Here is a 24043-nt window from a genome sequence, read left to right on the forward strand (position 1 = left end):
CCCATTTGCATGAGGATGCGCTGTGGATCGGTCGGCCAAGAAGACTTGGCTACGGATCGCACACGCAAAGGGAGGTTAGTAAATCTAGCCCTTAGTGATAAGACAAGAGTGAGGGAGAACGAAAGATTGATCCTTACCTCTGCTAATCATCTTTCTTGTAAATCCATGCTCTGTTCTTGGACAAGTGGGTTATGCATCCCCAGTCGTGAGACTGCTTGAAGGAAGACTCATTTACATAATTTTTTAGACCCTCCCCTCTTACCTCAGGACTGCCCTCAGATATTCAATTCATAGAAAATCAGACAGACAGACAAAAGGGAGGGGTACATGGAAATTCCCTGACAAATCAGTCTAATCTGTTCATAATATTAAATATAACAATCAAAACAACTGAAAAAAATCAAAACAGGTTATTAAACAGAATAAACCTGAAATAAACCATGCTTAGAGAGACACGGCCTGCTCTAAAGGAAGAGGGCACTACAACTGGGGACCCACAAAGCAATTATACAAAGCAAAGTACAAAACAAAGCAAAGTACAAAACATATTTGGATGGTACTCTTAGAAAGTCAGGAAATCAGAAGTCCAGTACTTGTTAAGGCAGAAGGTGAATCAGCAATTCCCAGGGCAATTTCCAGGAATAAAGCATGGATTTACAAGAAAGAAGATTAGCAGAGGTAAGAATCTAATCTTTCATTCTTGTACAATCCCACTCTATTCCTGGAGATGTGGGACATATTATGGTTTATGGTTTGTTTATTTATAATCCGCCTTTTACAAGGCGAAGTTCAACAACACACACATAATAGTACTTCACAAACTGTTCAGACATCTTACAAAAAAAAATAGAAATATACATCATATTCAGCATAAAATCAAAATAAAATACCAGCCTGACAAAAATAGCACTAAATCACTTCTCCTATACCAAAAATCAATTTCAAGCAACCTAATACAACGCACGTTTTCAATGACTAACATCTCATACTGTGTATTTCATATAACAAAATAGATATCTTTTCAATAATTTCTTAAAGGCATCCCAATTTTTTTGATGTTTAATGTAATCTATTCCACTCTGCTGAACCACAACTTGAAAATGCCTCCACTCTCACAGCCTGCAGGCTCAGCTCTTTTTTTGATGGACTCACCAGATCATATTGTGTTGCCAAGCACAGCTTTTGCAACCCAATGTAAGAAAATACACTGTCCATCAGATATTGTGGGGCACACCCTTGTATACTCAGGTAAGTAAATAGTAGTAGTAGTTTATACTTAATTCTGAACTCAACTGTCAGCCAATAAAGCTTGATATAATAATGTTACATGTTTATTTTTCTGGAATCGTCATAATACCCTGATAACGGAGTTTTGTGCTATCTGCAAAGCTTTCAACACCACCCCCGGTACACCTAACAGTACTATATTACAGTAATCAAATACAGACAACACTAGCGCCTGGAGTATACATTTGAAATCCCCCCACGACACATACTGATACAGCTTACTTACTAAGTACAATTTGTAGTACACCCTTTTGATTAAACTTGACAGAAAGGGTTGTAGATCACTGGAACAAGCTTCCAGAGCAGGTGATCAAGGCCACCAGCGTTATTGACTTTAAGAATAAATGGGATGCCCTAGTAGGATCCTTACGAGGGTCGAGTTAAGGAACTAGGTCATTAGTACTCAGACTTAATGGGGTGGGTCAGTAGAGTGGGCAGACTTGATGGGCTATAGCCCTTTTCTGCCGTCATCTTTCTATGTTTCTATGTTTATACTGCCTAAATATTAGATGTGAATCCAGAATAACGCCAAGATAACGGAATTCCGAGGACAACTGAACAACAGTGTCCAGTATCCAATACAAGTGGTTTCACTGCAGATGTTCTGGCCAAATGCATCACCTTAGTCTTTTGCACATTTAACATTAGCTTATTCTCACACATTCAGTGCTTTATCTTAACTGGAATAGAATCCAACTTCTGTCGAGTTAAGGCCAACAACCCTTTCATAGGAAGAAAAAGCAGCAAATCATCAGCATATATCCTGTACGAAACATCCAAATCATGCAATAGCGCACACAATGGTACAAGATATATGTTGAATAACACCGCCGATAATGAAGAGCCTTGGGGAACTCTTGTCTGAATTTTTCTTTGTGCAGATCTTTGCTCATTAACATATACCTCCTGTCTTTGATCAGTAAGAAAGGATTGAAACCACAAGTAGACCATCCCCTGCACTTCACAGGAACTTAGTTGCTGCAGTAAGACATTGTGATCTAAAGTGTCGAAAGTCGCTGAAATGTCTAAAGTCACCATGATGTACTTATATCCCTTATCAAATCTGCATCATATCTCATCAATCAACGATACTAACAGAGGGGGGCAAAACTGCCGCTGTATGGGGCCGTACTGGGTAGACATCGAGAGTACCCCCCCAGACCCCTGGAGTGGACACGGAACCTCCTGCCGCCAGCACATAAGCTTTACAAAGTGCTAACATAAATTCAGGGGGAAAGACCCCTGGCGGCCCCAAGGGATTCCCTGCCCTAGCAGGGGACCCTGACATACCTTGCCACTGTATTTCCTGAGCAGGGGAATGGTCACCTGAGGTAACTGAAATGAAGAAGGAGGTTACCTCCGAAATTGGCCCTAAAACCGCCAAAATCAGAGCTCCTGTGGCCTGTTGCATCTGAAAAGCCTGGGACTTTCCTGAAGCAGAGGCCAAGAAACTGACTGACACGAAAAAGGAATCCCCAGCTGAACTGGCAGTAAGGGAATCCTTTGCTCCCTGACCGTTGGCGGCTGGGGAACCCCCCGTGTGGGCGTCGGGGAAAGCCTGGGCTTACCCACGATCCAAAGCCGAACTGCAAGGCACATGCGGCAGGGTGCCCTAGCCGCTGGCATCTGCTGCTGACGAGGCTTTCCCACTGTTCTGGCCTGCCCAACGCTTGCACAGGCCAGCCACGAGTACCTCACGCCTGGAGCACTTTTTCCCTTTAAAAGAGCTCACTGTGCTGAAAACTGCCCTAGCTGTAAAGAAAGTGCCAGTTAGTTGAGAAAAAACACAGAAAAAAAGGCAGTTATAAAGGGAAATGAGCCATTTAGACCGGCACACCTCAGGATTTATTTATTTAGTTGTTATTTATTTTTACTTAGTCAGAACAGACTCCACGGCTCTCAAAGCTGGAGGGCTGAACAACAAGGGGGCCAGGCCACCTGCTGAGGCCCTCTACAAAAATATGGGAGGTGGAGGCAAGTGGGGGAAGGGACCCAGCACGAGACCCTCCAGGTTTAACACCCCCAAGGTCGGACGGATCCCCAAACAGAACCCGCCCAAGCTTTATCCGGCACAAAAAGACCAGGAGTCCACAAACAAAGTTCCAACAGTGTTTAGAGGGGAGTCTTATCACCTGCTACCGGAGACTGAAGAAAACTGGAGTAGCAAGAGGGGATGCTCTACTGATATACAAGTTTTGATCTCAGTCTCCACCTGCTGGTATATTACCCATCCATAAAGGAACTATACCGGTCTATCAAGCGATACAGAATAGGTGTTAGACATCTGCATTTAACTATCTACTCACGATGGCAAAATACCAAAGATGACAAAGACTGACTTAGATAAGAGCAAATTCCCAAGAGATGGATCCTCTGAAATAACTAGGCAGGTTGGATGAGCTGATTCATCTTTGCATATTATCATTATCTACTATGTTACATAACTATTCCTATCTCACAAAAAATAGTAATACTGTACTAGTTAAACAGATAAAGTTTTGTCCATGAAAGATGTGTGCTACAGACAAAATTAGAGTCAACAGCCTTCAGCTGCGACAAAACAACTCACCTTTTTCCACTTGGATCCTAAAGGCATTTCGTTTTCTTCGACCATATTCTGCACTGAAACACAGGATCAAAAGATTATAACCCATCCTGAGTTTAGAAACTCTACTTTCCCTCCCCTTCCTGCACAGACAGAATAAAGAAGACCCACCTCCACTGAACTGCCTTGGAGAAGAAAGGTCACCTGGAAGAAGAGCATCACTTTGGTGTGGCAGGAAGTGAACACGTAGTCAGGACATGTGCTCTGGGTAATATATCCTCTTACACGGAGGATGTTTCCAGGGGCTTGTGCTCAGGAGGGAAGTTTTAAAAAGTGATGTTCTTATGGCTAATCAGGGACTTCCTTAGGAGGTCTCTGATTGGCTCACATGATGCACCGTTGCGGGGCCTAAGACCCGCAGTTCTCATCACTGGAGTCCGGAGGAGCAGGAGGGACTGAGCACCCCTCCTGCTCCCAACTTAAGGTACGGGGAGGGGGCAGAGGGCGTTGGTGGCTGGACTGCTGTCCAGTGGCAGGAGGAAGTGGGCATCCCTCCTGATGTTTGTTTGGGGGGAGGGGAAGAAGAGAGGCCGATGGCAGGAGGGAGTGGGAATTCCTCCTGCTATAATTTTGAGGCGGCAGGCATTGGCGGGGAGCATTTTTTTGGGTTCAGGGAGGGAGGGGGCACTTTGTTTGGCGGGGTGGGGGCTTTAAAAATTTTTTTAAATTGGGCAGATATTTTGTGTGTGTAATATAGTACACACAAAATATAATAATAGCTTTATTTATATCCCGTCGTGCCTTTTCAGTTCAAGACGGTATACAAGAGGAGCTGTAAGGACAGCGAAGTTATATCAGTTAGATTTGGGAGAGATAGATAGACAGAAAGGTGACTGGGAGAAAAGGGGGAAGGGATGTGTAAGGCAGAATTGAAGGGTCAGATAAATCTGTCACAAGGTGGGTTTTTAGTGATTTTCTGAATGAATGATATGTTAGTGAGTTCAGGATGAGGTCACTTAAGGTGTTGTTCCAGATCCCTGCTTGAAAGAAGAGTATCCTGTTGAGGAATCTTTTGAATTTATATCCTTTGGGGGAAGGAAATGTAAACAGTAGTGTTCTGCGTGAAAAGCGGAGTTTGTCCTGTAGGGTGAGGTGTTTCCGAAGGTGCCGAAGAGAGTCTTGAAGCAGAGGCAACCAAATTTGAAGATAATTGTGGCCTCGATAGGTAGCCAATGAAGTTTCTTGTAGTATGGGGTGATGTGGTTGGATTTTTTCAAGCCAAATATTAGTCGAACGGCTGTGTTCTGGATAAGTCTCAGTTTCTTGATGTTTTTTTTTTGTTTGTTTTTTTGCGAGATCCTAGGTAGATTTTGTTGCAGTAGTCCAGTGAGCTTAGGACCAGGGACTGGACCAGCAGTCTGAATGATGTGAAATCAAAGTATGGTTTTAGGGTACATAATTTCCATAGTAAGTGGGAGCATTTTTAATCAGGATGTTGGTATGGGCTTCTAGTGTCAGTTGCTGTGCCATTAAAAAAAAAATGGCAGAACTCCTGGCAGCAGTGACAGGAGGCTGCTTCTCCTGTCACTACTGTCAGGGCTCTGCCTCGACTCAATTGCTCACTGAGCAATTGAGTTGGGGAGTTTGCATGCAAATGATTTGCACCATGCAAATCATTTGAATGCAAAAAAGATAATGAATCAATCGCTGTTTCAAAATCAGCCAGAGAATTGGCCAACAGTGACTGAATTGCTATCTTTTGTGAATCTGGGCCTATGTCTTCTATCTGAAAGATTAGCAAGGCAAGAACTTAATCTTTCATTCAGTAGCGAAGACATAGGATTATGTACAATAGCTGACATACAAAGCAGTGAAAAACATCTAAGGAGGGACAAATGAGCCTGCCCGCAGTACTGAGGACCCAAAAGCGGCATCCTCTAGAGCTGCCACATCTACTCTGTAGAACTTCATAAAAGTGTGAAGAGTAGACCAGTAGCTGTTCTACAAATTTCATCAGGTGAAACAGCCCAGGATTCAACCCAGAAAGCAGTCACACCTTTAGTCAAATGAGCTGTGATTGAGATAGGGGACTGTTTACTACATGCAACGTAGGAAGGATGAAATTGCCATGCAAATCCATCTGGCAATCAAAGTCTTGGAAGCCTCCTTGCATCATCTCAAGTGGCTGTTCAGAACAAGAAGGTGGTTGGATAGCTGGGAATCATTAGTCCTCTCCAGTGGGACAAAAGGGGGGGGGGGGTAAATGAATCTCTTGATTGATATGGAAGGCAGAAACCATCTTTGGTAGGAAGTAGAGAATGACACGTTGGCTGTTACCCGCGGCTAACTAGCCAAAATGGTGGGGGAAAAACTGTGTTCACCGTGGCTATGGAGACAAGGCCATTCACCGCCCCGTGGAGCGTTGAATGGCCTTGTCCCTGCAGTTAAGGGAGGGAACGCGTGCGGTCACCTATCATGCTCCCTCCCTTCTTACTGATCGCTTCTGCCGCCGCCGCAACCCAATCCAAATACACTGCACAACAAAGTTTTTGCTTCCTGAACACTGCTGGGTGTTTCTTATAGAATTTTGGGTGCTGATCATGAATATTACATCAAAAATTACCCATCACGTACCATTTCAGAGAAATCTTCAATTTTGTCGTGATTTTTTCTTATATTTGGATGCAAACAATTTTTTCTCCCATAAGTGTCTTATCAACAACGGTTTGTGCCGCCTGGGTATGTCCATGCATAAAATCTAGCCAGGTTGGAAGCTGTTTTATGGAAGATGACATCCTGGGCATGTCTGGGCAGGTCTGAACGAGCTTGCGCTGTCTCACCATGCTATAATGGTGGCTTCCATACACCGATCCTGCTCATTTGGTTAATATAGATAGTCCGTGTGTGTATATAGTATCAGTATAGTAAAGTATAGTAGTATAGTAGCTGTAGCAATATAACAGTAAGTAAGCTTGATGCTATAGACGTTTTGGTGTCGGGCAATATGTCTCGTCGGTGTCGTAACAGCCGCGACACCTTCTGCTATATCTGTGGGGAATATACACTTACGCCTCAGAGACGTTCGATGACTGCCCTTGTAAAGAAAGCCTATCATCTGTATTTTGGCTGCAAAATAGGTGATCAAGACAAGCAATGGGCGCCTCACATTTGCTGTGCGACATGTGCTGTTAGTCTGAGAGCCTGGCTCAGAGGTACTCGAAAGACGATGCCATTTGCTGTTCCGATGATATGGCGAGAACAGAAAGACCATGTGACGGACTGTTATTTCTGTTTGACTAATGTGTCTGGTTTCTCTGCCAAAAACAAGAAGTCAATTGAATATCCTAATCTGCCTTCAGCAATGAGACCCATGCCACATGATGACAGTCTTCCAGTTCCGAAACCACCAGAGGATTGGACCTTAGACGAACCAGATGAAGAAACTGCAGTGCAGGGTTCTAACAGTGACATTGACCCGGATTTTGAACCATCCTCATCAGGCGATCCACATCTGATAACACAGTCCGAATTGAACGATTTGGTCAGAGATTTGGGTCTGTCAAAAGCAAAAGCTGAGCTGCTAGGTTCGAGACTGCAGGAATGGTGTTTGCTATCACCAGGTACGAAAATTTCTGTGTTTCGAGACCGGCATCATGATATAACCAAATTTTTTGCACAAGTCGACAGTCTCTGTTTCTGTTGTGACATTGAAGGATTGTTCTCGGTCTTTGGTTGTGATCACAACCCGGAAGAGTGGCGTCTTTTCATTGATTCGTCAATGTTAAGCCTGAAAGCTGTTCTGTTGCACAATGGCAACGTTTATCCTTCAGTACCTGTTGGCTATGCAGCACATATGAAAGAAACATATGAGAATATGGAAATGTTACTAAAGTATGTCCAGTATACCAGGTATAACTGGAATATCTGTGGAGACCTCAAAGTCGTTGCTCTGTTACTAGGACTGCAGCTTGGCTATACAAAGTACTGCTGTTTCATCTGCGAATGGGACAGCCGAGACAGAGAATCGCACTATTCTAGAAAGAACTGGCCACTCCGTAAAAAGTTAGTTCCAGGACAGAAAAATGTAGCACATGAATCGCTTGTTGACCCGACAAAGATATTTTTGCCTCCTCTTCACATTAAACTGGGACTCATGAAGAATTTTGTGAAAGCAATGAACAAGGAAGGGGAAGGTTTTCGTTATTTAAGACAGATGTTCCCAAGAATAACTGATGCCAAGATCAAAGAGGGTATTTTTGTTGGCCCCCAGATCAGACATGTTATGAGTGACAAGCGATTTGAAGATCTGTTAGTTGGGCCGGAAAAAATTGGCTGGAAAGCCTTGAAAGACGTTGTTGACAATTTTCTGGGCAATTACAGAGCCCCAAACTACATTCAGCTGGTAGACAAACTTCTCAAAGCATACAAGAGAATGAAGTGCAATATGTCACTCAAGATTCATTTCCTCCATTCACACTTGGACTTCTTCCCCGCAAATCTCGGTGCTGTGAGTGACGAGCACGGTGAAAGGTTTCATCAAGACATAGCTACGATGGAGAAACGATACCAGGGCAATTGGAATCCGTCAATGCTTGCCGACTATTGTTGGATGCTACAACGTGATGCACCAGACACTGAATATAAAAGAAACTCTGGAGCAAAACACTTTTAATTCTGTTTCATTTAGTCGCTTGTGCGAAACGTAAACTTGACTATATATTTTATTGTCAGTAAACATAAAAATGTCTATTTCTCATAGTTCTTACGTGATGCAGTAAAACCAAAACCATATTTGAGCATACCAAGTTGGTACCTGTCATAATCACCAAAAACTTTTCAGGAATCAAGACTTAACCAAAAAATTGTTGTGCAGTGATATCTCCCTACTCCCTCCCTGCCCCTTACCTTCGGCCGGCGATTTCTAAATTACTTTTCTATAGAGCAGCCGGAGCGTTGAAGCTGCGTATGGCTGCTGTAAAGGTCATTTCTGATGCAACCGGAAGTTGCAGAGATGACTTTTCCAGCAACCATATGCAACTTCAACGCTCTGGCTGCTCTGTAGGAAAACAATTTAGAAACTGCCAGCCGAAGGTAAGGAGCAGGGAGGTTTGTCGGCACAGTTGTGTGCTCACTGTGCTGCAAGCAGGAAACACTCCTTCTGCCTGTCGAACCGGGGCCTGTTGTTTGGGGGGGGGGTGCTAAGAGGTGTTCTCGCTTCGGGGCAGGGGGGAGTGAAAGCGCCACAAAGGTAAGGGGCAGGGAAGGAGAAAGGGAGGAAATGTCGGGTGGAGAGGAACAGACGCTGAAGGGAAATGGGGAAGACAGAGTGGGGAGAAGACGCTGAAGGGAAATGGGGAACAGAGAGTGGGGAGAAGATGCTGGCAGGGAAGAAAACAGAGATGCCAGACTATGGGGGGAGCGGAGGGAAGAAGATGGGTGCCAGACCAATTTGGGGAGGGGAAGGGAGAGGCACAGTAACAGAGCAAATGGAAGATGCAGAGAGAAGAGAGACAGTGGATGGAAGGAATTGAATGAGAAGATGAGGAAAGCAGAAACCAGACAACAAAGGTAGAAAAAAAAATTATATTTATTTAGGATAAAGTAGTATATTAGTTATGTTGATAAAAAATTATAAACAAAGCCCTGCCAGCTGAAAATCTCTTTCTCTAGTTCAGCAGCCAGAACTTTGATAAGGAAGGAATAAGCTAAATATTGCAATACTGAGGCTTGTATGGATGCTGCGGGGACAGGGACGGGGCAGTGAAGGGGACGGCGGGACGGTGAAGGGGATGGCGGGGACAGGGCGGTGAAGGGGACAGATTTTTTTCTCCGTGTAATTCTCTAGTACTAAGGCAGGTACCATCTGCAAAGAAACACCTGACTCCATAAACCAGAGGAAGGATTCTCTACTGGTAAAGGCCTGTAACTCTGAGATCTGCCTTGCCGCAACAACAGCAACCAAAAACACAGTTTTAACTGTAAGATCCAAGAGGGCTGCGTCTGGAAGGGACTCATACAGAGCCCGAGATAGGCCCTTTAGAACCACATTGACATTTGGGACAGTGCTGTGAACAAGTCAGCCCTGTGAACTTCTAAAAGCTAAGTTACTCAGCATTTCATATTCTGCTCTTTTCACTGTTTATCAGCATTATATCTGCTTAATTTCTCTTCTCCTCCTCCCTGTTTCTTACTAAAAAAACAACAAAAAACTGAAAAAATAAACCCTTCTCTTTCCTCTGTTAAATCTTATTTCCTCTTCCTCTTCATAGGAATAAGGGTAAGACTTATATTAACTTTAATTAAATCCTGGTGCTTGTGGCACAGGGTGACTAAAGTAGGGAAAATCCTGTTATAAATCCTGTGTTTCTGGGTAACCACTAGTGCTGCCTGATTCAGGAAAAAAAATTTTGATTCGATTCAGCCTATTGAATTGGTTTTTCGATTCAATTCGATTTTCCTGCCCAATTGGGTGTTTTGTTTTGTTTTTTTTTCAAACATCCTGGTGGGTTTATTTTATAGCCTCTTCACCTCCTTTTCCTTCTCGTAACCACACTAGTGCTGTGGTGTAAACAGAATAAACAAACAAAAAAGACTTTTCCTCTCTCTGTTAAATCCTAGCTCACACACCAGTTCTGGCAGGATACACATTTCAAATCTGACATATTGTAATCACAAAACAGAAAATAAAATTAGTTTTTCTACCTTATGTTGTCTGGTCATTATTCAAATCTTGTTGGTCCCAGGTTCTGGTTGTCTTCTGATAACTTGCTTGCCAGGGTTTCCTTCTTTCTTCTTTATCCCTGCTAACCATCCATTTGCCATCTCTGTCCTCCCTTTCCGTTTCCCTTCCCTCCCCCAAAGGTTTGGAATCTTTCCTTTTTTTCGTCTCCCTCCACAGATCCACCTTTTCTTAACTACCCTTTCATCCAGCATCTCTCCCTCCTTCCCCACCACCCCAGGGTCCACCATCTCTCCCTTTCTTTTCCCAACTACCCTCCTATCCAGTATCTTTATCCCCCCTCCACACCATCCCTTGTGTCCAACTTCTCTCCCTTTCTTGTTCCTTCCCTCCCTAAATCCCATTGTCCATCATCCCTCTTCCTCTCCTCTATTTTCAGACCCATTATTTCTTCCCCCCCCAAAGTCCAGCATATGCATGTATCTTTGAACCCCCCCTTCCCTCCCTCTCTCCCTCCATGTACTTCTACACCAGGGCCCCCTCTGTCCCCAACTGAAGGCCTGCACCTATCCCTAAAGGCCTGCCTGTCCCCCCTGAAGGCCTGCTGCACCATCCCGGAAAGCCTGTTTCCCCCTTGAAGGCCTGTCCCTCCCCTTGAAGGCCTGCATCCTCCCCAAAAGCCTATCCCACCCCCCACCATGAAGGCCTGCCTGCCTGTCCCCTCCTTGAAGGTCTGTCCCCCCTGAAGGCCTGCACCTCCTCCTGAAGGCCTACATGTCCCCCCCCCCCGAAGGCCTATAATCCACCCCTGAAGGCCCGCCTGTCTCCTCTGAAGGCCCGTACCCCCCTGGAAGGCTACACCTTCCCCAGAAGGCCGCACCCCCCCCCCTCCGCCCGAAGGACTGCACACCGCTCCCCCCCCCCCCCAGAAGGCCTGTGTGTTCCCCCTGGCTTCCCGGAATCAATTTTCCTAATTTCAGCAGCCTGCAATAAGATCGCTGGCACTAGCGATCTTTGCAAGCTGCCATACGGCTTCGGAGTGTCTTCTCTCTGCTGTGGTCCCACCCCTCCTCTGACGTCAGAGAAGAGGTGAGACCACGGCAGAGAGAAGAGAGCTAGCGCCAGCGATCTTATTGCAGGCTGCTGAAATTAGGAAAATTGATTCCGGGAGGCCAGTGGGGAAGACGGACAGCACAGCAGCGGGAAGCCAGCGGGTAAGCCACTTCCTGACTGACCCTCCTCACTTGCCCTCTAAAGCAGGAGCGGCAGACCAGCAGAGGCAGCGCTGCTGCTCCTGCTTTATGGGGAAGGGTCAGTCAACGAATCGGGAGGCCGATTTTTTTGTCCTGGTAAATCGATTCATCCGAAGTAAATCGGTGAATCGATTTGAATCGTGAATCGGGCAGCACTAGTAGCCACTGATCTGGTACAGAGCCTGCATTTCTTTTTAAAATCCTGTGTTTTAGGGTAGCCACTGATTGGTATAGAGCCTGCATTTCTGTTTAAAATCCTGTGTTTTGGGGTAGCCACTGATCTGGTATAGAGCCTGCATTTCTGTTTAAAATCCTGTGTTTTGGGGTAGCCACTGATCTGGTATAGAGCCTGCATTTCTGTTTAAAATCCTGTGTTTTGGGGTAGCCACTGATCTGGTATAGAGCCTGCATTTCTGTTTAAAATCCTGTGTTTTGGGGTAGCCACTGATCTGGTATAGAGCCTGCTTTTCTGTTTAAAATCCTGTGTTTTGGGGTAGCCCTCACTCACCAACCGCTGCTGCTGCTCCTCTTCAAAGCAGCCTGCTGAGGATCGCCGGCCGGCTGTAGCGAACTTCGCAGGCAGCTCTCCACCTCGGTAGCACGTTCCCTCTGACGCGATCCCGTACGTCAGAAGGAACGTGCTACCGAGGTGGAGAGCAGCCTGCAAGGTTCGCTTCAGCTGGCCGGCGATCCTCAGCAGGCTGATTTGAAGAGGAGCAGCAGCGGCGGCAGTGGTTCATGCCGGTGGGCCAGAAGACACCAGGAAGCCGGGATAGAGGGAGGGTAAGAACGGGAGCAATACAGGCAGGCAGGGCGCCAGGGCAAGAGGGAAAGGGGGCTGCTTTGGGGGGAGGGGTGTGCTTGGGGGCAGACAGCAATCATGCTTTGCTCTGGGAGAGGGGGGAACAGAAGGGGGCCACGGAGCAGGCAGGCATGGCACAACAGGGGGCCAGGGGGGAGGGAAAGGGGAATGACAGACAGGGGGCCAGAGAGACAGACAGAAAGGAAGACAGCCAGCCAGCGTCCACGGAGATAGACAAAGAAAAAAAGACAGACAGCGTCCAAGGAGAGAGAGACAAAGAAAAAAAGACAGACAGTGGTCAAAGAGAGAGAGAGAGAGAGAGAAAGAAATAAAGAAAGACAAGACACACACATCTATTCTAGCACCTGTTAATGTAACGGGCTTAAAGACTAGTATTAAATATTGAACTAAGGCCAGTACTGGGCAGACTTGCACGATCTGTGCCTGTATATGGCCGTTTGGGGGAGGATGGGCTGGAGAGGGCTTCAATGGCTGGGAGGTTTTTGATGTGATGGAGTAGGTTTTAACGGAGATTTCGGCAGTTGGAACCCAAGCACAGTATCGGGTAGAGCTTTGGATTCTTGCCCAGAAATAGCTAAGAAGAAAAAATTTAAAAAATTTAAATTGAATCAGGTTGGGCAGACTGGATGGACCATTCGGATCTTTATCTGCCGTCATCTACTATGTTACTATGTTACTGAGGTCCCAAAATGGGAATGGCCTGTGAAATGGGGGTCACAATCTGAGTGCCCCCCACAATAACTGAGTGACATTTGGATGAGACGCTAACGACTGCATGACTCTCCAGGCCCTGGATTCTCTATGGGAACTGGGCCTGTCTGAAGAGTCTCAAATAAACCGGCAATTTGAAACACCTGCCCCTTTGCAGATGTACCAGATCTGCATACCAAGCCTGGTGGAGCCAGTTCAGAGCTACCAGAATCACTAGCTCCTAATAGTTATTCTGCAAATGACCTGACCCACATGGCCCATGGAGGAAACACACAGAGCAGGAGATTAGAGGGCCAGGGCTGAACGAGGGTGTCCAGCTCTGCGCTTCCCTGCCTGGCTCTTCGACTGTAGAAGTGATCTGTCTTCACGGTTTTGGCTGTGGCTACGAGATCCATGTTTGGGCTTCCCCAGCGCTGCACAATGAGGGTGAATGTCCTCTGGGTCAGAGACCACTCCCCTGGATCCAGAGTCTACCTGCTGAGATAATTGGCCTGACATTCTCTACTCCTGCCATGTGGAAGCTAAGAGCTTCTATCTACTGGAACAACATATGCATCTCTAGGCGTAAAGGAGTGCTTCTCATACCTCCTTGTTTGTTTACATAAGCTATTGCTGCGGCATTGTCCCAAAACACCCAGACTACCTTCCCTGTGAGGAAAGATTGCAACTCCTTCAGCGCCAAATGAATGGCTTACAGTTCCAAATGATTTAGGATCACTTGTTTTCCGATGAGATCTACTTTCCCTGGAACGGGTAACCACAGCAGTGGGACTCCCGTTCAGGTTGGCATCAGTTGCGAGGATCACCCATGAGTTGATTCTGAGATGCATGCTCCTCGATAAGGCAGTGCCCTGGAGCCACCAATATAAGCTGTGTTTTGCCCCTGAAGCACAGGGAAGCTGCATCTGCAGGGAGTGGCACTGTGGTACCGCCTGGAAAGAAGAGTGGCCTGGAGTAGCCACATAAGAGCTCTTGACCAGGGAACACCTTCCAGGGAAGCTGTCATTGAGTTCAGCACCTGAATTTAATGCCATGCGGCTCAGTAAGGCATCCTGAGCTTCTGTTTGCAAAGCTAAGATCTGCTTCCTGAACTTCTGTTTGCATAACTCAGAAAAAAACTCCCAGCCCTGCTAAATCTCTGAAGGAGATTCATCACCTGCTGCACTACGTGATCACCTTCCCTTTGTGAGGGGGCTATGATCAGCCAATCGTCCAGGTAAGGAGGCAACTGGTCGCCCATCCTGCGTAGCTGAGCTGCTACAACCACCATCACCTTGGTAAAGGTGCGTGTAGCCGAGGCCAAACCAAATGGGAAGTGTCACTGAAGAATGTGGAATTTTAGATATTTCCTGTGATCCTGAAAGATGGGGGATGTGAAGATATACCTCTGTTAAATCCAGAGAGGCTAGGAATTCTTCCGGAGCCACCACCACGATAATGGAGGGGATCGTCTCCATGCGAAAGCAGGGGACCTTTAGGGCCTCATTTACTGACTTCAAATCCAGAATGGGCCTCCAATCTTCTGTGCCTTTCTTGAGCACTATGAAGTATATGGTTTATCTGCCTAAGCCCGATTCTTCTTTGGGAGCTGGTTCTATGGCATGAATGTACAAGAGTCATTGTACTGTCGCTTGGACTCTGGTTTCCTTTTCTGGCCATCCAACTGGGGAGTTGAGGAACAGATTTGGAGGGGACTAAGAAAATTCGATTTTGTGCCCTTCCCGAATAATGTTCAGAACTCAACGGTCAGACAAAATCTATTCCCATTCCCTCTAGAAAGCTGATAGCCACCAGACATTGTGAGGAGAGGTGGCCATTGTCCTGGTGTCCTTTTGGCATCTTGGTGTCTGAGTCACTGCAGGAAACAGAGGTTTGATGGTGCCTGTAACTGCCAAATTTCAGATCTTCAGTTTTTGCCAGTAGAAGCATTTGTGGAATTTGAGGTGGGATGATGAGATAGATAGAAGCACACAGGAAATGACTTGTTTGAGGGACAGGACAACAATGTAGGTAGTATTCATAGAGCAGAGGAAAGGACAGATGGCAAAATCGTAGGAACTGTGGGACAACAAGTATGGCAGAAGAAGAAAATACAGGTTTGGATGGAAAAGATGAGATGACTGGGCAGAATTCAGTTAGGCTTAATTCCTTGGTCTACTCTTAGTCCTTGAGGGCTGCCAATAGGTCACTTTTCAGGATATCCTTAATTAATATGCATAAAGATTCAGAACAAAGAAAAAACTGCAGACAAGAGTACAAGATACAGGCTGTGTTTATTATAACAAATATATATTAAGGCTAATTTCACCACCTTTATACAAACCAGGGAACCCAACACAGTCCATGTTTCGGTAAACACGCCTTCATCGGGGTCCCTAATTTGTAAAGGTCTCTAAACAAACCGCAACAAAAATAAACGTGAGCCTGTGTAACACCAAAAAACGCCAAGAAAGTCTCTGCACATTAAGAATCTACTGAAAACCTGACCTGTTGGCTGACCTGTAGAACTAGGAGTGAAAGCCAAAGGCAGAGGAGAGATGTAGACAAATGTCTAAGTTACCTGTACACTCTTTGAAGATCTGCCGCAAGAACTCCAATATCCACATAATCACCACATCTATTGCTGTTCAAGTACTGTAAACAAATAGATTAAACCCTTGGCTTTAAAAGCAAATAAATTTAATTTTATACAAAGTTATTTATGCATAGAAAAATAACTGAATCCATGCTATAACAAAACCTTTCTTTCTAGAACTTTCTTGTATAATTTTGTTTGTATATTTTTATTAATTTTTCAGTCTAAAAACAGTAATTTGATAAACAGCACTTACATCAATCAATAAATAAATATATGAGAAACCATTTTCACCCACCCTAATTCCAATGCAGTCAAAAAATCATACAACAGTATATACATGTAATTAATAAACAAATCCAAATATAATATCCCTCTCCCTCCCACCCCCTTCCCTGGATATGCAAATCAAACTGGAAATAAGGGAATAAACTATTTAATTAAGATTGATATAATTATCAATGGACCCCATGTCAGTTTAAACAACTTATTATTACCCATTACCAGTAGTTCAGAATTATAATGAATTCCACCATAAAGTGAAATTTAATTTGTCAAATTTCTTCCAATTTTTAGAAACCATTTTCATGGCTACCCCAGTTATTATACCAAGTAATCTGCTTTTATGTCTATCTAGTGGAGGTGTGGAAGATGACAATGTCCCACAGATTACCGCTTCATACGACAGCGGAACAACAGTCTCCAGAATCAAATTAATATGTCCCCATATAGATTTCCAAAAGTTGAGTATCAAAGGACAATAGAACAACAGTGTCCCTATGTCTAGATGACAGTGCCAGCATCTATTAGATTTTGAACTATCTAACTTTTGTAATCTAACAGGGGTCCAAAAACATCTGTGCAACAAAAAAAAAAACCCAACAACAACACATGTTTGTGTCATAGATGCTGATGCTGTACATCTCATCCTCCAAGTCCAAATCTATGGCCATTGAGTAGCAGAAATTTGTTGCTTTATCTCAATGCTCCAAATGTCTCTTAGACTAGTTTTAGGGTTTTTATTCAGATATTGATTTATACCACTTAGCTGCCTGATGCCCTAGCAAATCTGTCTGGAAGCATAGGCCTGGCAAACTATACTGATTTTTTAAGTTGCGCCAATCAGAGAACCCCTTCTAAATGGCCTGCTTCAACTGCAACCACTTATATGTTTGAGACTTTGCAATGCCGAATGATTGTTGCAGTTGTGAAAAATCAAGCATTTTCCCATTTGATAATACATCATCTAAAGCAGCGTTCTTCAACCTTTTGACACCTATGGACCGGCGGAAATAAAATAATTATTTTGTGGACCGGCACTAGTCCACGGACCGGCAGTTGAAGAACACTGGGCTAAGTTGTGGGCCAGACTCCGCCCATGTCCACCCCAGAGCCCGCCCCCATAATAGTACTAATTGTAACATTTTTTTCCATTCATTTTTCATATACACACACCAATATAATCGTATTAACAACACATAATGGTTAACCACAAAATTAAAATACACAAAGCACACTGTATGCTTCTCAACATTCATTCCTACCAGAAAACAGATAACCCTATGCAAATGCAGGACCAAAAACTAAAAGTACTAATATTTACAAACAATCCCTAAGATGCAAAACTTTGCAAGCAATACAACCCCAGAGGAAAAGAAACAAATGCATTTCTTCCTGAACAGACAGCAGATGTAAATCGATCACTAAATAAAAAAATAAAATCATTCCCCCTACCATTATTGTCTCCCTTCCTCCATGCTGTGCCTTGCCTTCTGGCCTGGCCCCCGGTGTTATCTTTGGGCCGGCTCCCTCTTCCCGAGTGCTGCAGTGCACAAAGCTGTGGGAAGAGACTCCTACGCGTGTCACGATTCTCATCTGGACGTCAGAGAGAAGGCTTCAGGTTCAGGCGCAGGAGCCTCTTCCCATGGCTTCGTTTAGTGTTGCTTGTGCTCCTCCATCAGTCTATCGGCAGTAATAGTAGTAGAAGACCAGGAAATCTTCAAACTTAACACAAATGACAAGCACTGGTAAGGGCCGATACAATAATGTTTTAGATCACTTTAAAAACAAATGCAGGTCTGACAATGACCGCAATGTTGGATTTTCCTGATCCCTCGGCAGTCTGCCTTCCCGCAGCTCAATAACTCAAGTCCAAGCCAGCCACACTCCCGAAGTTTTACTTATCTGTGTGTATTTATTCATTTTCTGCACTCCACTGTGACAGCAGACATCGAGGGAACGGCTGCTATGACAGGCAGGAAACATGCTGGCAGTACTCTATTTCCATGACATTAGGTTGAAGATATTTGCAGGTGCATCCTCAGAGTGGTCTGAGATAGTCGAGTCATACAAATCTTTCAGGCAAACATCCATTTGCAAAAAGCTGGGAAGCTCTAATAGGTATTTTGTCTCACAAAGAATGTCTGAGTCCAACTGAGCCAATTCTTCACAGTGTGGCATTTTCACCACTGCTGCTCTCCCTGGTCTTCGGGGGCTTTGATCCCTAAACCACAAATCTGCACCCAACTCTGTGCTCTTCAGCCTATACCTTTCAGCCATAGCAAAAGCCTTTTGTAGAAATACAAAACCAAAGTCAGGCTTCTTAGTTAGCAAAGTACGAAGCTTTTCAGGTGGAACAGTCAAGTGAAAAGTACAGTGATGTTATGCATCGTGATTTAGGGCTAAGGACAGCTGAAAAAGAGCAAAGACATCTTCCTTGGTGACGAGGGGGGGGGGGGGGAGCGCAGTGCTGAATGGCCCTCCCCTCAAAGCGTTTATAGTGTTGCCCACTCAGTACACTCTGTCAGCATTGGAAGTAGTCTATATAGGAGGAGACAATCATGGCTTCATTACTGGACTTCTCACACACTCCCAAAAGTTTAGATAAATGTGCAATATAGTCCGATGAGGCTGAGCAGCAAAAAAATCTTCTTGTTTCCTGTCATGTGGTAGCTATGTTATCCATGTCCCGCCCCAAAAAGACAAGCTCACTTCCCACTGGTTGAAAAACAGACTCCAATCGAAACACTTTCCTTTACTTATAGAAATAAAAATAAAAATAAAATAGAATCCTTAAACCAGTGAATTAGTTTGTAAATGTCTTTTATTCATTTAAGCCTCCAAGTGATCGGTGAGAAATTCTTCCAACTTTGCAGGCTCTTTATAATGGACAGTATTTCCGTTAAAAGTAACTTTCATTATTGCTGGATGAAGCAGCCCATACTGGACTCCCAACTGCCGCAAACAGAGGTCTCAACAACAGAAACTGCTTTCTTCTTTGAGCAGTAGCTTTTGCAAAATCAGGTACCATATGAATAGCATGGTCCTTATATTTCAATACTTGTGACTTTCTGGCAGTATTTAAAATTTCTAAAGCCTGTTGAAATTGAAGTAATTTACATAGCAAAGGTCTTGGACCCTGCTGACCGTTAGGCAGTTTGCTTGGAACTTTGTGAGCTCTCTCCACCTCTAAAAGGAAACGCAGCTGCAGAGATAGTAATTTAGGCAGGAAATCCGCTAAAAAAGAGATAGGAGTAGCTCCTTCCAAACCCTCTGGTAATCCCAAAATCTCGACATTCCATCTCCAATTTCTATTATTAGCATCTTCAAGTTCATTAGAAATCCGGGTCAGATCTTTATAACCTATTTGAATCTTGTTCAAACAGTCCTCCAGTACTGTAATCCTTTGTTCCACAATATCAGTCTTCTGCTCACATACTTTTAACTGATTTGACAGAAAATGAACCTCCTCTTTCACTAATTTAAGTTCAGCATTATTTTCAGCAAGCAGCTCTCTAAGGCATTTGAATTCTGCCATCATCTGTTTAAATTCAGATGGATCTTTGGGCAGTGGTATCTTAGAGGGGGTTGGTGGATCTGTCTTAAGGTGTTTTGCATTTTCCCCTGCTGCAAATGCTGTTTCAATTCTAGATTGCCTTCCTGTGGCCATCCTTATAGTCCTTATATTCACAAATAAAATTTTACCTTTTCAGAGGAAAAACTTTCCTTAAGCTTTAATAATACAGCTTAAAGGTACAGATGAAGGAGCAGCAGTGGAATCAACCGACCATCTTGGCTGCCAGCAAGCCACGCCACCCCCCCCCCCCTCTTTCTAGAACTTTCTTGATATTTTTTGGGACCAGATAACATCAATGGTCTTATGATCAGAAGATTACGTGGGAAATTTAGAACTATTCAAGAACATAATAGACGTTCAAAATTAAAATGACCAGACATTTCAAAGTAAGCATAAGGATCTCTTAGAGGAAGGGATAGCATGATATGGATGACTGACTATATAGGCCATATGACCTTTATCTATTGTTATTCTTCTCTGTTTCATATTTACAAACACATTAGATGTGAGTGTAGAATGATGATATGTGTGTACATGTGCACACATATATGTGCAGAAAGAGATTAGGCTCTTATCTTGATAATATTTTTTCCATTAGATAGGAATAGTATGCTGAAACATAGGGTATTCTGTCCATTCTTGTGAGCACACTGCAGAAAGATGTCAATCACAGATTTTGAAACCTTCTCCCAAGAGTCTGCTGCCCTCTTCAGTTCATTCCAAAGCATGCAAGGAACTCTAGAGTAAAAGACAGGCAAAGGAGGGATACAGGGAACTTCCCAGAAGAATGTCATCTGCTTATGAGAATATACATTCATTGTTGTCGAATTTGATATTGCCTAGTGAGCTCATGAAAAGGTTACAGAGAATAGGAGGAAACAGAGAGCCCTGTAATATGCTGCAGAATGCTTGCCAGTTTTTTGAAACATAAGAACATAAGAAAAGCCGCTGCTGGGTCAGACCAGTTGTCCATCACGCCCAGCAATCCACTCACACGGCGGCCCCCAGGTTAAAGACCAGTGCCCTAACCGTGACCAGCCCTACTTGCGTTCGTTCTGATACAGCAGGAACTTGTCCAACCTTGTCTTGAATCCCTGGAGGGTGTTTTCCCTTATAACAGACTCCGGAAGAGCATTCCAGTTCTCCACCACTCTCTGGGTGAAGAAGAACTTCCTTACATTTGTACGGAATCTATTGTCTGTTTTGTAGGAAATCTTTGAACCAGTTCAGGATGGTTCCTATGATGCCTATTTTGTTGAGTCGACCAAGTTGAAGGTGGCGGATATGTCAAATTGGAGGACAATTACCTTAATGACCAAAATAAAGTACTGGTCATTAAGGTCAATAAAAGGACCTCTGTGCTGTGATTTGAGCGGAATCCAAATTGAGTGGAATGGAGACAAGAATATTTTTCAATGTAGGAGGAGAGTTGCTTGCTGCTGTGCATTTCAAAAAGTTTGGTTAGTACTGGGATTTCAGCTATGGGCCTGTAATTTGAGGGGTTTGAAAGGACAACGTTCTGGGTTTTGGGTATTGGCATGAGGGCAATTTGCCCCATTTGGAATGGTAGTTGGCCGTGATGAAGAAGATTGTTTAAGGGCTCCTTTTACAAAGGTGCCCTAGGGCCTTAACGCGTGCAATAGCACACGTTAAATTCCCGAGTGCGCTAGCCACTACTGCCTCCTTTTTAGGAGGCGGTAGATTTTCAGCTACCGCACGATATAGCACGTGGTAATTTTGTGCATGTGCTAAAAACCCTAGTGCTAAAAACCTTCGTAAAAGGAGCCCTGAGTTTTATTAGCCATTCTATGAAGTGGTCAGGAGTTTCTGCAAGTAAACGATTAGGGCATTGGTCAAGTATGCTGTTGCAAGTGGACAGTTTTTTCAGAATAGTAGTGGCTGTTTGGGACAGTAGTAGTGGTTGTTTGGTGCTCCAGATTTGGTTTGCTGGGTTCAATTCTGGAGATGTATGATTTGGTTGGAGAAATACAGGGGCAGCGACAATAGTTTTATTGACTTCCGATTGTACTTTTAAAATCTTGTTTTGGAAGAAGTCCGCTAAGATCTGCGCATTAGGTTGGGAGTCAATATCTGATTTACCTAAAACTGGGGGTGAAGTCGTGGTATACATTGGACAGAATAACTATTTGATGTAGTGGGTTTTTTGGGCACAGCAATATGGAATTTGTATTTGTTGATAGTTGATCTCCATGCTAGTTTGTGTTCTGGGAGACTGTTCTTTTGCCATTGTCTTTCGAGTTTTCTAAAAGATTGCTTTCAGCTTTTACAGTGTCTGTGAACCAAGGTGAAGACTAGGTTGATTTTCATTTTTTGCGACGTAATGATGCAACGGAGTTGAAGGTTTGTTCAAATGCATTGTTCTAGTTGTTGAGTGACGCTATGATGCTGGCTGTGCTAATCTTACCTCTTGTTAGAGGTTTCCCAGTGGAGATCGTGATAGTAGCCTTTTCCTTGTGGAAGTTGAGGTTAAAGGATAATAAGTAGTGGTCTGACCAAGGGACTGGAGTATGTTGTCCAGTTAGTTTCCATTATAAGCATACAGGGGGGTTTAAAGATATAAAGTCCAGGGTGTGACCTTTGTTGTGTGTGAATCCTGATGACTTCAGATCTAGTAGGCTGTCCTGTAAGAATCTGTGGAAGTTGGTGGTTATTGTGCTGTCCTGAGACTCAACTGGAATGTTTATGTTTCCTAGGACAATAAGTCTGGTATATTGACAGGTTAAATTTGAGATAATTTCCTCTATTTTTGTGGTAGTGTTGGAAGAAGGTCCTGGAAGGTTGGTAAATTAGTAGCAATCTAATGTTGCTAGAGTGTATGCTTGATTTGTCTTCTAACTTTCATATCATATACTCTAGTTCCAGTTGTATTGCAGAGTCAGATAGCGAGATATGAAAGGAACTTTTGTAGAACAAAGCGAGGCCACCTCCCTGTTTGTTAGGTCTTGGTGTGTAGATAATGCTGTAGCCTGTGGATATAGGTTGGGGAGTTCTGGACTTGCAGACTCTTTTAACCAGGTTTCTGTGAAGAAAGTAAATTGGTAGAAATCAAATCATTTATTAGAAGGAGTTTGTTGGCTACTGATTTGGCATTAATATAGATGAATGGAGCTGTAGGCCCTCTTGAAGGAAGGCCAGTACCAATGATACTAGGGAATTGTTGGGCTCCAGATTCTTCTTATTGCACCAGTGCTGAAAAATATCTCATGCCTTGGCATATGCCAAAAGATTGGATGGTTTCTTGGCCTTCATTAGGGTGGTAATGACCACTTCTAAATATCCTTTCTTGCTAGCACCACATGCTTAAGAGCCATGCCATAAGGCTGAAGCAAATGGATCTGCTAGAGAAATCAGCCCGTGTGAGCAAGTCAGGATACACCCAGAGCCAGAGACATTCGCCCACTTGTAGGCGTACTAGATCAGCATTCCAAGGACACCTGGGCCAATCTGGGCCATGAAGATCACCCTCCTTGGGTGAGATGCTATGCGATGGACCACCTGGCCTATCAGGAGCCATGATGGAAACACATATAGCAGTCCAGACTTCAGCCATGGTTGCACCAGGGCATCCAGCTCTGCACTTCCGGACTCGTATCATTGACTGAAAAACCAAAGCAGTCTCTATTGCGTACTATTATCATCAGTTTGAATGTCAGATGCCCCCAACATCCAACAATGTCTTGGGACATCCACAGAGCCAAAGACCACTCTCACGGGTCCAATGCAAACTTAAAAAATATAAATTAACTTAATTTGCATCTCTAAACTAAAATTCCCAGAACTGGGTTCTAACCCACTAATATTTTTTTACAGGTTTGGTTTCTGGAAAACCTGTTACTAAATTCTGCTGCTGGTGAATGAGAGACAAATTTTAACGTTTTATTTAATTGTAATTTATGTTATGTGATGAAATCTTATTTACTAGGTGAGAGTTTTCAGAAAACAGGAGTGGCATATCATATCTATGCTGATGACATCCAATTTTTCTTTCCAATGCAAGACTGGAGAAGTGAGTTGAACAAAAGATTGGCTGGATGTATGAAAAGCATGAATGAGTGGATGGTGAGGCACAGATTGGTTTTGAATTTTGCAAAATCGGAAGTTATGTTGATTTGGAGAAAGGATGATCCACAATGACCCAGAGAGATTGAGGTTTGCAATCGGATCTTATTGATACAACGAAAGCTGAAAATTTTAGGAGTCTGGCTGGATTGCACCCTTAGCATGAAGAATTAAGTTTTGTCTGTAGTTAAATCTGCTTTTTTTCCAGTTGCGCTTGTTAAGACAATTTAAACT

At 43.9% G+C, this 24043-nt stretch overlaps 1 protein-coding gene across 3 annotated transcripts in view; it reads right to left on the bottom strand.

Annotated features, from left to right (window-relative positions):
• NVL (nuclear VCP like) overlaps positions 1 to 24043 on the bottom strand; it is a 212584-nt gene that overhangs the window by 169858 nt on the left and 18683 nt on the right. For 2 of the 3 annotated variants that reach the window (XM_033936124.1, XM_033936126.1), the window contains exons 2-3: positions 15859 to 15932; positions 3857 to 3909 (exon numbers count right to left, since the gene is read on the bottom strand). In XM_033936124.1, the coding sequence (XP_033792015.1) occupies positions 3857 to 3909; positions 15859 to 15932 (127 nt within the window). The remainder of the gene's footprint in view (positions 1 to 3856; positions 3910 to 15858; positions 15933 to 24043) is intronic. The other variant, XM_033936127.1, reaches the window with a different exon arrangement.

The sequence above is a fragment of the Geotrypetes seraphini genome, chromosome 3 (genome assembly GCF_902459505.1).
Source record: "Geotrypetes seraphini chromosome 3, aGeoSer1.1, whole genome shotgun sequence".
NCBI classification, from domain to species: Eukaryota; Metazoa; Chordata; class Amphibia; order Gymnophiona; family Dermophiidae; genus Geotrypetes; species Geotrypetes seraphini.